General features: G+C 39.9%; 2 protein-coding genes across 2 annotated transcripts; both read right to left on the bottom strand.

Moving 5' to 3' along the window:
- Nucleotides 1–2,128: 2,128 nt before the first annotated feature.
- On the bottom strand, nt 2,129–3,756 carry LOC115679984 (glutathione S-transferase-like). The gene is made up of 3 exons (XM_030603731.2): nt 3,134–3,756; nt 2,961–3,009; nt 2,129–2,745 (listed from the first exon to the last, which is right to left on the bottom strand). The coding sequence occupies exons 1-3, from the start codon at nt 3,278–3,280 to the stop codon at nt 2,300–2,302; spliced, it is 642 nt and encodes a 213-aa protein (XP_030459591.1). The 5' UTR covers nt 3,281–3,756; the 3' UTR covers nt 2,129–2,299.
- Nucleotides 3,757–14,974: 11,218 nt separating this feature from the next.
- On the bottom strand, nt 14,975–16,280 carry LOC115680002 (glutathione S-transferase-like). Its single transcript, XM_030603752.2, has 3 exons — nt 16,064–16,280; nt 15,872–15,920; nt 14,975–15,657 (listed from the first exon to the last, which is right to left on the bottom strand). The coding sequence occupies exons 1-3, from the start codon at nt 16,208–16,210 to the stop codon at nt 15,215–15,217; spliced, it is 639 nt and encodes a 212-aa protein (XP_030459612.2). The 5' UTR covers nt 16,211–16,280; the 3' UTR covers nt 14,975–15,214.
- Nucleotides 16,281–17,062: the final 782 nt, after the last annotated feature.

Here is a 17,062-nt window from a genome sequence, read left to right as displayed (position 1 = left end):
AACGTGATGGACATTGGACAGCTCCTGTCCAACACTCTCCTATTCAGCTTGACCGACCACCGACATCGACAACAACACCGACATCCCAACACCCCAACACCCACCCCATACCCACGCGACCCACCAGTTGGATACCAACGAGTACAATAATAAGAACCTCATTTATTGAAAGTTGGATATGGAAAAATAAATAATTAAAATAAAATAATAGAAACGACAATGACAATGACAATGACAAAATGTCAAACGTCTTTTGTGTAGGCATGCGACACGAAACGATCCTCATTTGTGAATGCGATCACAATTGATTTGGACCTTTTCGATTCTAAATTTGACCGTAACATATGAAGCAGCTTCTTGTTAAACGAATTTTCCAAGCTATAGCCAGAAGTGATGCTTTTATTTGAATATTGGTTGGAGCTTCGAGGGGAAAGGTACCAAAAAAGTTCTAAACCTATTGTATTTATACCAATTCGATCTTAAACCTTGTAATTGTATCAATTGAGTCATAAACCTTTTGATATTTTGCTAATTTAGTTTAGTCGGTCAATTTTGGCTGGGAATTGTTGATGTAGACGCTGGTCATTTTACGTGGCACAGCTGGTGCTGACGTGGACAATTTTTACAATTTATTATTATTATTTTCTGATTTTTTTAAATAATTTTCTTTCCTTTTCTTTATTTTTTTTTTCATTCTTTCTCCACCGACCACCGGGCCTCAAAGATAGCCGATAACCGGTGAGGTCGAGCCTTGCCTAGATCTGGTGAGCCTTGGGCGAGTCTCGCTTCGCCAGATCCGGTTAGGTCGAGCCTTGCCTGAAGCCGGCGAGGCTGACCCTTGTCGGTTGTCGCCTATGGCCGGTCGCTGTCCATTGCCGAGACTTGGCGACTGGCGAAGGAAGAAGGAAAAAAAAAAAAGAAAAGAAAAGGAAAAAAGAATAAAAAATATATAAAAAAATTCAAAAAAATAAATTATCCACTTTAGCGTCGGTTGTGCCACGTGAGATGGCTAGCATCTATAGTAGCGATTTTCGGTCAAAATCGCCAAATAGATTACATTGGCAAAATGTCAAAAGGTTTAGGACTCAACTCGTATAATTGAAAAGTTTAGAACTGAATTGGTACAAATACAATAAGTTTAGGATTTTTTGGTACTTTTCCCAAGCTTTGAGCTTAGCTTTTGTCGACTTTTGAGCTATCGAATCAATTTCTGGTTGGGGATCATTTAATTTCTTGTAGATTTTACTTGTGAAAATCGGATTGTTTGTTTGTTCCTCTCTGTGATGTTCTTATATCTTGCATCTACAAGGTATGCGATAGAAATTGCTAACATTTGAAAGAGGGAGGAAGTGGCCATTGGAATTAATTTGCATTCGCTCAAGGAGCTTTGGGGTGCACTGGGGAAGATGCAATTGCATCTCCAAAGCTCTCTAAAGGCCTTTTAGCCTAAAATAGGTCCGGAGGTACTTTGGAATGTTGAGTTTCTGAAATGCAAATAGATTTTTTTTTCTTCCAACTTTGCCCTCACTCAATTGTCATAATTCTGGAAATGTCCTCAAAAACCCTAACTTTGCCTTAGCCACTAACAAGCAACAGTGTGCCACCGGCGAGAAGCCGGCGTACGGCCGGCGAGTGGTCGGCCACAGAAATTGTTTGATGTACGGAGGCGAATTAGTTTTAGATTTTTCAATTTTTCCAATTGAGTCCTAATTTATATGAAATTCTAATGTAGTCCTTACAATTAATTTTCGTAGGAAATCGCCGACATAATAAGATGCATGTTAGACGGGCCAGAGATGATTGGACCATCACGTCAATTTTTGGCAAAGCTATTCTTATGCATGAGTATTGTCTACTGAACTTCTATGGTACTTTGACAAATGAAAGTGTTTGTCAAAATAAATAAATAAACAAATGAAAGTCGGTAAAAGCTTTTCTGATTGGTGGGGAAGTGGTTATGAATTGTAGGCCGTCCCATAGAATAGATATAGAGATGATGAAAGTACTGGGCTTTCATCGGTAGAAACAATAGTAACACTTTCATCTGTCCAACCTTTATTGCCCATAATAGACAACGACAAAACAACTTAACGTCATCATCTCCAACTTTAATGATTGAAGACGACCCTTAAGAGAAAATCCCAAATAAGTTCGACTAACTCCCACATAAAACATCGACCAACTAAACAAGTACAGAATCAACGACAAAGAACAAGTATGAACTCACATCAAAGAGGGGTAAAAAAGGTATCGAGTTATTGCCCCCCGACATTAGATAATATAAACTAGACCCTCTGCTTCATTGCTGGTTCCTCATGGCAAGAACCTTGGCCCAAGCCGGCCGAGCTGAGATGTTGGCCAGCCATGCGCTCAACTTGGGGCGGGCGTCGAACAGCTTCTTCACGGGTGTCCCCATCAGGGTGGTCATGGTCGGAAGGGGGTGGAGGTCGGCCAGGGTGAAGCAGTCGCAGCCCAAGTACTCGGACTGGCTCAGCCGGGCCTCGTAGACGTCGAGGACCTTGGCGAGCTTGGCCTCGTTCTCCTCGACTACAGCAGCGTCCGTGGCCATGCCGGACCTCGGCTTGTACAAGAGCTCCCGCCGCAGCTTCAATGCCAAGGGTTCAAACTGGTGGGCCTCGACCTGCATCCACACGCCCACCGTCGCCATGGGTTTGCCCTCACAGACGAGCGGAGTGCCCTTGTCCGCGTATACATGAGCAACGTACTGAGCAATTGCCCTTGATTCTGCCACCACAGAGAGCAAAATCAAAATATGAATATATTTCGCATAGTTGTTTCTCGTTCAGATGACCGATTGAACACTCAAAGATTGACTAAACACTTGATCTTTCCATCATGGTCACACAATCTATCAGCGATCGAATCAACACCTTCGACTAAATACTTTCATCTTTCATCACCGTCACACAAGATAATCTATTATTGATAGAATGACTCACCGAATAGCTTCAAATCTCCATCCTCAAAGGCCGGGACTTGACCGAAAGGCTGCACACAGAGATCGAGAAATGTTGACGAAGGAGGGTTTCTTGAAAAAACACGTTGATACCCCAATACCAGAAAATAGTTAGAAATAGTGTCGCAGAGGTGGTAGGCAGGGACGCGGACTTACGTTGAGGGCGAGGAAATGCTCCTTCTTGTGCTCCCCAGCTCGCATGTCGACGGGGATGAACTCGAACTCGAGGTTCTTCTCGTAGAGGGCAGCACAGACCCGCATCGCCGCGGTGGACAAGACGGTTCCATAAACTTTCATCACCATGATTGCTTTGCTCTACTTTCTTTTTTGTTTCTCTCGAGAACTAAACGCAGAACAATCATGGCGAATGACGGTGTGTTTTGGGCTCTTTTTATAGAGCATGGCTAGCCTAGCTATCAATACTGTCTGTCGGTGCAATTCAGATCACATATTGAGAGAGGAATGGTTCTTATTTTAAGAAACAAATCTACGCGTGTCATTCAAGGTGGAGAAGCCACAGTTCCATTTGGAAGACTTTACGGCACTATCACCTCACCATGTCATTCTAGATCTAGAGGCTCGACGCCTCCCCCATGTTGTATAAATTGCCCTGAATTACCCAACCACAAAGATACAATCGGTAGCTTCCCTCTTGCATCGGCTACTCAACTGATATACCAAACTGAATGAAAAAAAATCTAAAGATTCAGGCATATGCATCCTAGTTTTAGATGACTAATAACCTGAGATGGCCGACTCCTCGATGATCCGCCGGACAAGAGGGTTGAGATTGGCCCTGTTGCTGCCGGTCATAGGCGAGCGGCCCAGACCCCAGAGCCAAGTGGTCAAGTACGGCGCGGCGTGCTGTTGAGCCCTCTACCTAGTGCATCGTAGAGGAAGAACTCGACCTCCAAGAACTCCAAGTTCGTCGCAACGTGGATCAGCTCCGCGTCGGTAGCGGGAATCAGATCTAGGCGAGGTTCGCCTCTATCGACACCCTCGCCCAGGCAAGGCCAGGGCATCACGGCCCTCGCTAGACATGGGCGAGGGCGCATAGGCCCTTGCCAAGTCCTCGCCGGCCCACTGTTAGGAAAAAAAGAAAGGAAAGAAAAATGAAAAGAAGAAAAAGAAAAGAAAAAACAAAAAGTGATAAAAAAATTCGGAAAAATTTAAAAATATTTAAAAAATTGTTATTGTCAGTGGCAACCGTCCTAACCAGCCATGTCACATAGGACGTCCGATGTCTATGTTAACAATTTCCGGCCAAAATTGGTCGGATGGACTATATTGGTAAATCGTCAAAAGGTTTAGGTCTCAATTAGCACAATTGAAAAGTCTATGACTGAATTAGTATAATTACAATAAATTTAGGAATTTTGCGGTACTTTTCCCAGCACATGGATCATTTGATAAGTCTCGATATAGACATTGACGTTCATGTTTAGATTATGAAATTTCATATTTTAAAACGAAAGAATAAAATGTGAAAAACTTGGCTAAGCTCAATCAGGCTGTATTAAATACATGCGGTACAGTCAGGGCCAAAATTCTCTTTTTCATTGAGCCTGAGCTTGCAAATTGAGCCAAGAAAAGCAGGTTCGAACTATCGAGCCAGACCTAAAGGTTCTTCAAAAGGCCTGGTCCATTTTCACTTCTTGATGGCCCTCCAATATGTATCGTGTTTAGTGAGTATCTTGAGGAAATAACCTTGTATATAATCGTGTTTGTTGGGCAAGGATTGGCATAGATAATAAATAATATGCAGCGAGAGGAATTTGAGATTTTTCTATTTGATATATTCCTAATGAATAGTACACGAGTCTATTCATAAGCTCTATTAGATGGTTATAAAAGGTAACCAAATCACATGGTTTGTCAGTACTTGGTTGAATGATAAGATGATCTCCTATTTTAGACTTAGAGATTTCATTTACTAGACTTTGGACCAATTCTTATTTTTCAGACATGTAAGATGGATCTTTCACTGACAGTTCTTTTTGGAGCTTTTATGCATTTTGATTGTGAATATGAATATGTGCTTATATCTATATTAGTGGTAGTATACACTAAGTGTAGTTCCATCGTATGAGTCGACGTAGGGTTTCTAGAGTAGGTTTCTCATTGATTTGTCGCTTGGTACATGAATAGTGATTTTGAGTTGGTTAGACCATTAAGGGGTTTCAATGGTGACGGCCACATGTCAATGGGTGAGGTTGTTGATCCTTAGAGGATAATTGAACCTTTGTAAAGACAGGTTTTTGGGTGTAGTGGTGGTGTTGGTGATAGGTGACTCTGACCCTTCCCTGAACTTTTGTAATAGTGTTTTGCTTGATGTTGTATTAAAGTATCGTTTAAAGATTCTTTTTTTGGTCAGAGATGTTTGTATAAAGATGAAGATATGTATATTATTAAAGTCGTGTGATTTTATTGTATGGAATATTGTGAATGCTTTATTGTGCTTCCGTATGCTTATATTAATTATGAGTAATAATTAGAAAAGACATGTGTTGTGCATGACGTAGGACTCCGGTACCCTTGCTCGGTGCCCCGGCTCAGGTCCACAGAGGCTGGGCTCGAGACCCGATGCTTGTTCCCAAATCCTTGCACCCAAGCCTAGGCCCATTGAGGCCAAGCTTAAGTTCGTAGAGGTTGGGCTTGAGACCCCGGTGCTTGTGCCTCGAGTACCTTGAGTACATCGAGGCAAGGCCCAAGTCCACAGAGGCCGGACTCGGGACCCTAGAGCCCGTGATTATATCCCTAGCAACCGAGCTCGAGCACCAGTACACGTGCCCTGGTCTATCGAGGGTACATTCGGATCCCTAGTTGCCCATGCGCAAGTCACTAGAGCTCGAACAATGTATGTTTATTTAGGAAAATCTATAAGATTTTCTTACCAAATGACAGAAAATATTTTCCATTTCATTTTCAAGTTTCAGCCAAACACTTGAAAATATTGTTATTTTCTTGGAAAATGATTTTCTAGAAAATATTTTTTTAGAAATGTCATATGTTTTGCAAAACAAACGGAGTATAAATATCTTAAACAGGTTTAATCTGGTGGAAGAGGTAATGATGGTGAAGGTGAATGATGAGGTGCGAGTCCCTATTGACATGGGTTCACAGTCTTGTGGTGTGGTTTGTAATTGTTCTAAAATTAAGGCGGAAAATATCGGGATCTTGCAATTAAATCAACGCAAAACACCAGAGAAATAAACGATGAACGATGAGGACATCAAAGATTACGTGGTTCGGTCCGAGTGTCGGTACCTACATCCACGAGAGAGCCAGCAGGAAATAATTCACTATAATCGGAAAATTAGAGTTACAATTGCTCACACTCTGAGTGTTTTCGACACCTATATTATACCCAAGCCAAAAATATTTACAAATACAATAACTCAATTGGATGTAAAATTCACAGCACAAATCAATTTCCGTGTGTTCCTGCTCCCGCGTGCCCGAAAAACAATGTGTCTTAAGAAAAAGTCCTCTTTGCGGCCCCGGTGTTAATCTCTTTGGAGTCCACTGTGCGGCTACAACAAGAGCTGCCCTATTCTGTCTTCTTTTGTCCGACTTTTATATTGAAGAAAGAAAGAGATGTCCACTTCTTGTTCAACCGGTGAAACTCGGATAAAAGAAGAAATCAATCTTGTTGACCGAACCTTGAGATGTATTTCCAACAAAATAACAGACCTTCAACTATGGAAAGACCACCGGATAAGAATTCCATAATTTGGATTAAGGGCGCACCAGATTTTGACTACTAAAATCCTTTAAACGAGTCGGGTTTTGTACACAACTCAAACTCGAGACATAATTTAACAGCAATAATGATTGTGGGGTGGAGAACAATAAACTGGGATTCGAGTTGAGATTTGTTGGTGCAAATGTTTATTTCCCTTTGGAGTTTTTGTCCTAATTGGGCAGGCTCGTCGTGAGGGAAGTTCAATTAAGATGCATGTGATTGGATGTAAGCTTACGAGGGAAATTGGATTCGATTAGAAATGATGGTAAGGGGGGGTCTCGTTCCGGATCAAAAGTTATGCTCTGTCAAAGCCGGGGCGTGAGATTTTGGGATGAAATTGACAGTTTCAAGTAATTTTAAGTTGATCACTTCATAGATGTGCATTACACAATCAATGATATTCTTGAAAAAAAAAGTTCAAGAACAATTCGAGCTTTACCCATTTTTGCCCGGACTGTATTGAATAAAAACTTCAGTCTGGGCCATCTTTTGGATCGAGCCTGGAAAAGTCAGGCCCTGTTTGTTCCTCGCTCGTTTTTCCTTGGACTCAGCAAAGCAGATTGATTTCTAAAAGTCGACTTATTTGAGACTCACTAGTGACCACATATGAAAAGTGCAATGCGAAAGGATCACCTTACTTCAAAAAATTGAAGGACCTTGTCGTAACATAATCGATGTATTGGCATGGAAGATACCTTATAAATTGTGGAGTTCGGGTCGGGAACGCCATTATCCGTGACCCAAATGGGCGGGCTACCTATTATCAGGCGCACCTTATGATTTCATGGTTCTACACAACAGTTAAAGGACTTGGAACGAGGAGGATCGTCCCAAAATTTCGGCGGAGTCAGACCCGCAATACCTTTCTTTTACAACAGGGTTATCTGGACCACCTCATCAACAATGTATAGAGGAGATGCAATCTGATTCTGTTCTCTTTCTTAATTGCTTATTGTCCATACTTCATAGATGTTGCCGAACCAGGTGATGCTCAGCTCCAGTCCAACAGTCTCCCTATTGAGCTTTGAGGTTAGCTTTTGTCAAACTTTTGAGCTATATAGATTCTATTTCTGGTTAGGGTTCATTGATTATAATGCTGTCTTTTCATATTGTGGATTTTACTTTCTTGTATTTTTTTGCTTGTGAAAATTCGAGTCTTCGCTTCTTCCTCTCTGTCATAATCTTATATCTTGCATCTATAAGTTATGCGGTAGAAGATTGCTAATTTATTTATTTCCTCGCTTAAATGATAATATTCGTCATTTTACGTTTCAATTTGAAAAAAAAAACGAAAAAAAAAAAACAATTCACAATGCTAAGAAGACTACATTGTCCAAACACCAACACCTCATATTTCTTCGCAATACCATGTATTTGTTATTTTTTTTTGCAATACCTATATTTCAATACTATACGTAAAGCCAACTTTCAAATTTGGTATCTTCAAATGACTAAAAAAATACCCTTATTTTCAATATTAAAAGAGTAAAGAGCAAATTAGATGTTGCTTTAATCAAAATTCAATGTCTTAGCTGAATCTCCTACTTTCATGTAGTACGTAACTCGAATTCATGTATCTATTCATCTACGAAAACCGACCCACGTTTATCTCTTATCTAGCATATGTGAAACGCATGCGAAAGATCTAATATCTGTAAACTATAATTTTAATGGGATAAAAACTAACAACAAAATAAGTTAAGCAAGGATTGAAATTTCAAGGACCGCTCCTGCTCTCAGCTATATATAGAGGCCCCGATAAAATCATAAACACACGGAGTGACTCGCGCTCACATCCGAGAGTGCTCTCTTCTTCTCTAACGCTACACCGACTCGAGTGTCGGAGCGCTTACTTGGGGGGCTCTCCCTAGACCCCTCCTCCCCCATTTCTCTCCTGTGGGTCAAGGGTCAGGAGGACCTAGACCTTCCAAAGAGACTTTTCAAGAGGCAAAATCACCACCCGATTACAAATTCCTTTTACACACCAACCATTTACCATTCCCATCCCATAGATGAGACGGAATCCTATTCCTTTCCCTTTCTTAATCGCTGATTGTCCATATCATATTGATGTTTCTGAACCACGCGATGCACATTGCACAGCTCCTGTCCAAACACTCTCTTATTCAGCTTGACCGACGGCCAACACCCACGTCCCAACACCCCCCCACACCCATCACTCACCCACCACATGCAAACGCCACCCACCGGTTGGATACCCACAAATACAATGACAAAAACCTCATTTATCAAAGTTCGCTATGGCAAAAAGAAGAAAGAATCAACGATGACAATTGTCCAAAGACTTTGTTTATGTAAAGAACACAAAATAATCGTTGTTTGCGAATCTGATCTCGATTAGTCTGATGCTAACATATGAAGTAGCTTTTTATTAAATGAATTTTCTAAGCTATATAGCCAGAAGAGATGCTTTTATTTGAATATGGGTTTTGAGCTTTGCGCTTGGCGTTTGTCAACTTTTGAGCTATAGAATCAATTTCTGGTTGGGGGATCATTGATTAGGTTTTCACTTTGATTCTCTCCTGTTTTCTCTTGACACTGCATGTTGTCTCTTCCATTTATGGAATTCATTTCTTGTAGTTTTTACTTGTGAAAATTAGAGTCTTTGTTTCCTCCTCTCGGTCATGTTCTTATATCTTGCATCAACAAGGTATGTGATAGAAATTGCTAACATAAGAACTGCCAAATGTCAGCATTAGAATTGCATCAACAAGGTGAGTCCCCGGCCCTATCTTTTTCTTTTTTTCCAGTTTTGTTTAACTATTTTATTTTTTTAACTTTTTATGTTATTTAAATAAGATTGAAAGGAAAAAACTAAAAAAAATGCCATGTAGGAGAGAGAAATTAATTTTAAAATGCCACGTCAGCATTTTCCATTAGATAAATTGACGGTGTTACCTCTAGGTCTTGATTGCACCAATTTGACAAGTTTTAAAACTCGATTGTACTTTTTGTAAGTTTTAGGACTCAATTGTACTTTCGCTACAAGTTTTAGGACTTATAGTGTACATATCCTATTTTAGTAATTCTTTTTGTTTAAGTACGTTTTATAGTCTGAGTAGGTTTCCTAAGCTTATATTTCCTAGTTCTTATGTATTATTCTCATTTGTAAGCATGAATATTTGAGTTAAAAATATGAGAATTTCTCTCAAGTGAGTAATTTCTTAAGTTTCTATATCTAGTTCTTTGATGGTGGAACTTAAATTTCTTTATTCTTGGCTGGTCAAACGCTCCTTTATGCCTTAGTGGTGAACTCTTCTATCTCAAAGTAATTTTCCATCAAACACATTCAACATTCTCACAAACTCACAACACATCAAGTTCGTATAAGAGCTTATAGGTTGAATGAGTTTTGGGCGAGTCCTTCTAATCTCGATTTCATACTTCCGATCTGAAAAAGAAGAAGAAGAGCGATCCATTTTCTAAAGGCTTGACTTGGAAACAAGGCCACAATGAAAGGCGCAACCGTTCCATAGAGAACCTTTGGTCACAAATGTAGCGAGTCTTCAACCTCCAAGAGAATCAAGTGAGACAAGGATAGCGATGGAGACCATCGGTTCATGGTCTACCACACACTAATCCGGACCACCATTCAAAGCTCCGATAATCCAACAACATTGGAGGCGATTCTAGTAATTCAGATTATCAATTAGAAGAAGAACAATAAAGAAAGAGGAGAATAACCACGAAATCAGAGTGGAAAAAGGTAGCTTAAATTAGGTGACTTCGTTAATTGGTTGTATACTATCGAACAAGTATTTGACTTCAAGTCACTCGGACGAAAAGAAATGCAAGATTGATGTTTTAAAATTTAAGAAGTATGATTCACTTTGGTGAGAAAACCTAAAATAATCAAAGAATCGAGGATGGAAATGTAAAGTCAAGTCTTGGGAAAAGCTGAAGAAATTATTGTTACCTAACAGCAACAAGCAAGACTTGTTACTAAAGTTGAAATCTCTCGAGCAACATGGGATGAGCAATGAGGAGTATATTAGGGGGTTTGAACAAATCCTTATGAGTTGTGATGTACCAGAGATGGAAGAGCAGACCATCGCTTGCTTCCCCGGAGGAATGAAAATAGCCGATTTGGTTGAGCTTCAACCATATTGGTCATTTGAAGACATTTGCAAGCTAGCTACGAAAGTGGGGAAACAATTAAAGGGTGGCCAGGAGGTTTTCAACTAAGCTTTCAACTAAAGGAACATCCTTAGTTGAGGGTGCTTTCTAACAAGACCGAGAATGCTCTGAGAAAGGAGAAGTCTAATGAGTTTGTTAATGAGCTTAAAAAAGAATGAGATGGTGGAGGTAGAAAGTGCTTCAAGACTTCAAGTCCCATGGCTATGGACATTTGCATGCCGATTGTCCTAATCGGAAGGTTATGATCCTTCAAAAAAATTGAGAAGATCTGTTTGGAGCTTCAAAGAGGCAGAGCAAGGTCTAGAACAAGACAGTGAAACAAACTAATGAAGTTGAGTTGCTAATCATGCGGAGGGCTTTACACACTATGCTTGCCCCAAAGGTGGAAGAGTAAAAGGAGAACATCTTTCAAACTGTTGCACAATTGACGGAAAAGTGTATAAGTTGATCGCCGATGGTGGGAGATGCACCAACGTGGTATCCACAACTTTAATAGAAAAATTGAAGCTACTCACTTCTAAGCATCCCCAACCATACAAGCTTTGATCGCTTAGTAAGGGAAGTGATCTCCAAGTAACTAATCAAGCTTTCTTATCATTTCCACTTGGTAAAAATTACCAAGATCAGGTCCTATATAATGTTATTTTATGGATGCATGTCACTTATTGTTGGGGATGTTGAGAAAATCTCCTATGATATCTTAAAGTTAGCAAAACCATCTAATTCTCGTTATTACTCGATAAAAGCATATGTTATTTTATTTCGGGTAGTATAAGGAACCTCTATAAATTCCAAAGTACAAAGTTGAGAGATTCATAAAGACAGAAAGGACCTTAATGAAGAGTGAACAAGTCGGAGGAACAGGAAGTTTATGGAGACTTAGAGGTATCATAAGATAAACAGTTCTATTAAGCATTGATCACTAATGTACTCAGGAAGATCAAACGGAAAGATGTACAAAAGTCAATTACCAACGAGAAGCTTGGATATACTCAAGGATCGCTGATATGAGCAACTCTTCATATCACTTGAGATGAATGTGCATGTGACATGATTACACATTTTAATTTGAAGACCCAAATATTTCTTTGACTATCAATCTAAGTCTCAAGGAATATTGAAAATATGCCACAGGTCTAGAACTTTGGAAGAGACAAAAGAAGGAGGATCCAATCAATCGTCAATCACTTTGGTGAAAAGGATTATTTCCTAGCTAATATAAGCAATTCTATTCGTGAAAACTATACTGTTGCTAAAAAAATTGATTATATGGGCGGCTGGATCTCTCGATGATTGTGTTGTTTATCTTCAACGGTTAAATTAATCCTCTTGAAGAATATCCAATGGTTGGTTTGGAAACTGAAGATTATATAAGAAGATCAACGCATGTTGGAGAAATCACAAATCGTGAGCACAATTACAAACTGAGAAAGTTTTGTTCTTTGACACACATATACTCTTGTTGAATTGTTGAGCAAGAAGTTCATTTACTGAGAGTGCATGTCAGTGATTATAATTTCTTTTGAGAAGTGTACAAGTTTTGTTGTAATGCTTGGGATTTGGTCGGGATTTGGTAGTGTGATCTACCAACTTTAAATAGAAGCAACACAAGCTACGTTGTAACACCTCAAAAGGATTATTAGTGGATTGCAGCCTGTTGGTGGCTGTTAGTCTGTGAAAGTGGACGAAGACTCGATCTAAGCTGAACCACTATAAAAATTTGCGTGCAACAACTTCTATCTCTCTCTATGTATTTTTATATGTATTTAATAGAAGTACACGACACTTCATATCAATAGCTTACTCTTGCATTTATTAAACTATTCCTGCACACATCAAACTTGATTCTAATAATTCCACTAAAATATATCAAGTTTTGATTGTCAACCTATTCAATTCTCTCTAAGTTGCATATTTAGCCATAATATAGGAGAGGGCTTGGCAATTTGATGGGAAGGCTATGCATGATGGCCATAAAAACATGTACTTGTTCCACAAGGAACATAAATACATCACCTTGAACCTTTAAGCTTGTCCATGGTCCACAAAAATCAACCTGCGGCGGGAAAAACAAGTAAGGAAAACCTTTTATTTAGTAAAACACGAGCTAAGAGAGTCATTCTCGAACAAAAGTCTATTTGTGCCTTACTCATGGTTGAGAGTCAAAAGAGTGAGAAAGAGAATCTGCTATACCTTCAAATGCACTCCTTGATGAATGAATTTGGAATTGAAGACATGACCGCTTACAAAATCTATTTCCGATGCAATGAGTTATCATGATCTAGCCTCTTTCTCCTCACGATTTATTTGATATGTTCCTTCTCATGTCAACATATTTTATTGTCTAGGAGGAATAGTGCTTACTTGTTTTGTGAGCACTTTGGCACCATCACGGCTCTAATTGATGTTTTATGAAGAAGGGTCTTTTGAATGGTCCAAGGCCGCCCATAATGCCTTTGAAGTCGTCAAATAAAAGTTTTGTAAATCTCTTATCTTTGCTCTTCCAGATTTTGATAAAGTTTCTGAAGTAGAATGCGAGACAAGTGGAGTTGGCATCGGGCTATCCTTATCCAAGTTTCTATTTATGACAAGGATTTTGTGCCATTATGCAAGCTCTTGATCGTTGTAGTCATTACTTGAGGCTTAGACAACTGGTTTTTTGTTCTGATCATGAGGCTCTCAAGTACATTAGTGGCCAACACAAGCTCAATTTAAGACATGCCAAATAGGTGGACTTTCTTTAATCATTTTATTTTGTCTCAAAATATAAATATGACAAAACTAATGTTGTAGCTGATGCTCTATCAAGGAAATATTCAATGCTTGCTATTCTTGACTCTGGGTTCTTGGCTTCAATTTGATGAAAGAACTTTATTAAAAGGATTTGGAGTTTTCATCAAAGGTGCTTAGACAATCCAAGAAAGGTTCTTCTTTAGAATTAATAAGCTTTGTGTGTCAAAGAATTCCCTTAGAGAATTATTGATGTGAGAAGCATATGGAAGAGGATTGGCCGGCTACTTCGGAATTAACGACTTTTGAAGTCTTTCAAGAACTTTTTTATTGGCCCAAGATGAATGGAGATGTGCATACTATCATTTCGGTGCGTTCTACTTGTCAAAGGGCAAAGAATCACATCCTTCAAGGAATTTATACTTCAATTTTGGTTCCATTGTGGCCCTGGGAAGATGTGAGTATGAATTTTATTGTGGCTCTTCCAAGAACACAAAGGGGAAATAATGAAAACATGGTCCGTAAATGTTCAATTTTCTAAAATGGTTAATTATATTCTGTGTCACAAGATGGATGATGCTTCCCTTATGATTGAATTATATTTCAAGGAAATCATTTGCCTTTATGGAGTTTCTAAGACCATTGTACCAAATTCTTGAGTTACTTTTGGAAGACCGAAGATGCTTGGTACCAAACTTCTATATGATACCACTTGTCATCCCTAAACGGATGGCCAAACAAAGTTAACCAAGCGCATTCTCACCGCTCTCCTTCATAGCATGGTGAGTAAAACTTTCAATAACTATGATTTGTTGAAAACGAAGTTAACCGTTCGCATCCTCACCACTCTCCTTCGTAGCATGGTGAGTAAACCTTTCAACAACTATGATTTGAAACTTGCACATGTTGTATTAACTTATAATGGCTCTCTAAGTTATTCCACTGGTCATTCATCATTTGAAGTTGTTTATGGGATTAATTATCTTACCCCTATCAACTTGATTCCCATTAATATAACTCGCAAGTTGACTATGAATTGGTTAAGTGGGTATTGGAGTACTTTTGTTTGAATTTTGACCTATTTTCCTAGCTCTTGAACTCTAGAAACTGCAACAGTGAAAGAATGTTAAGGAGAAATGTTAAAAATCTGTATAAAGCTATACTTATGCATGCATATTGCCCGGTGAACTTCTATGATACTTTAACAAATGAAAGTGTGTAAAACTTTTGTGATCGGCGGGTATGAAACTGTAGGCCATTTAATGGAGATGATGCAAGGACAGGGCTTCATCAGCAGAAATAATAGCAGCACTTGCAACACCTATTTACTCTTAAGGAAACTAAAAAGACGAGACATCAGCCAATGACTCATGAAACATAAATCTTTATTGCTCATGATAGACAATCACAAAACACCAGTCTCATTATCATCTCCAACTTTGATGATTGAAGACGACCCTTCAGAGAAAATCCCACATAAAACATTGACCATAGGACAGAATCAACAACAAAATGCAATTACCAACTCATATAAAAAGGGGTAGAAAAGGTCTAATGTTATTGCCCCCAGCACCAGATGATTTAAAACTCGACCCTTTGCTTCATTACTGGTTCCTCATGGCAAGAACCTTGGCCCAAGCAGGCCGGGCCATGATGTCGGCCACCCAAGCGCTCACCCTGGGACGGGCATCGAACAGCTTCTTCAATGGTGTCCCCATCAGGTTGGTCAGGGTCGGTAGGTGGTGGAGGTCAGCGAGGGTGAAGCAGTCGCAGCCCAAGTACTTGGACTGGCTCAGCCGGGCCTCGTACACATCGAGGACCTTGGCAAGCTTGGGTTCGTTCTCCTCGACTACAGCAGCGTCCATGGCCGTGCCGAACATCGGCTTGTACACGAGCTCCCACTGCAGCTTCGAAGCCAAGGGGTCAAACTGGTGGGCCTCGACCTCCATCCACACGCCCACCGTCGCCATGGGTTTGCCCTCACAGACGAGCGGAGTGCCCTTGTCCGCGTACACATGAGCAATGTACTGAGTAATTGCCCTTGATTCTGCCACCACAAAGAGCATAATTAAAATATGAATATATTACGTATAATTGTTTCTCGTTCAGTTGACCGATTGAACACTCGAAGTTTAACTAAACGCTCGATCTTTCATCATGGTCACACAATCTATCAGCGATGGAATCAGCACCTGCCACTAAATACTTTCATCTTTCATCATGGTCACGCAAGAAAATCTATCATGAATAGAACGACTTACCGAATAGCTGCAAATCTCCGTCCTCAAAGGCCGGGACTTGACCGAAAGGCTGCACAGAGAGAGATCGAGAAACGTTAGATCCGAGAGAGACGAAAGAGAGGGTATCTCGAAAAAAACGCATTCAGACCCCAAGACCGAAAGCATCTCCGAGGAATACTGTCGAACGGGTGGTGGGCATGGACGGAGACTTACGTTGCGGGCGAGGAAATGCTCCTTCTTGTGCTCGCCGGCCCGCATGTCGACGGGGACGAACTCGAACTCGAGGTCCTTCTCGTAGAGGGCAGCGAAGACCCGCATCGACGCGGTGGAGAGGACGGCTCCATGGACCTTCATCACCATGATTCCTTGCTCTACTTTCTGTTTTCCCTCAAGTACTAAACGCAGAACGATTGTGGCGAACGATGGTGGGTTTCGGGCTTCTTTTATAAGGGCTTTGCGGTCTTGTTCTAGAATGATCTTATCAGTTAGGAATAATGATACAAATAGTTTCTGAACTTTGGTACAATGTACAATTTAATCGATAAACTTTTAATTTATTTAATATAATCTCTGAATTTTATGCTAATATTCAATATGGTCCCTGAACTTTAAATTTGTTCAATGTCGTCCTCGAATTTTTTGTACTTGTTCAATTCAATCCCTAAACTATATGAAAATGTTCAATGTAGTCTCTGAACTTGAATTAATGTAAATGATTGCATTGAATATTTTTATATAGTTCATGGATCGAATTGAATATATACCAAAAGTTCAGAAATGATATTAAATAAATTAAAAATATATTGATCAAATTACATATTAAGTTAAAGTTTAAAGACTATTTGTATAATTTTCCCGATCAATTATTGTGCATATGAGATGGAGATGAGTAAAGGTGCAGAGTGAGTGGGTGCCAAGGAAGAATGATTCCTCAGGCTGCGCGGGATGGAGAGAGAGAGAGACGGAGACGCATGCCATGACTCCATCACAGTACAATGTTCAGAAACTAAAAGTCATTTTTTCTTGGTCGGAGGGAAACACACCTATGTGCACACGTCACCCGGCAGGACAAAGGAAGACTTCTTGAAGGGCAAGAGAGTAATCCTCTCTTTCGAAAGACTCCAGGAAACATGATCCGCGTTTCGGGAACGAGAGAAAACAGAGGGAAAGAGTGGAAGTTCAAATTTCACTTTTTCTGCAATTTTACTGTTG

This window comes from Syzygium oleosum, unplaced genomic scaffold (genome assembly GCF_021117445.2).
Source record: "Syzygium oleosum isolate NSW1041296 unplaced genomic scaffold, Sole_v2.1 Sole_v2.01, whole genome shotgun sequence".
NCBI classification, from domain to species: Eukaryota; Viridiplantae; Streptophyta; class Magnoliopsida; order Myrtales; family Myrtaceae; genus Syzygium; species Syzygium oleosum.
Note: the sequence above shows the minus strand (reverse complement) of the source record. Positions and strands in the feature narration are given on the sequence as shown.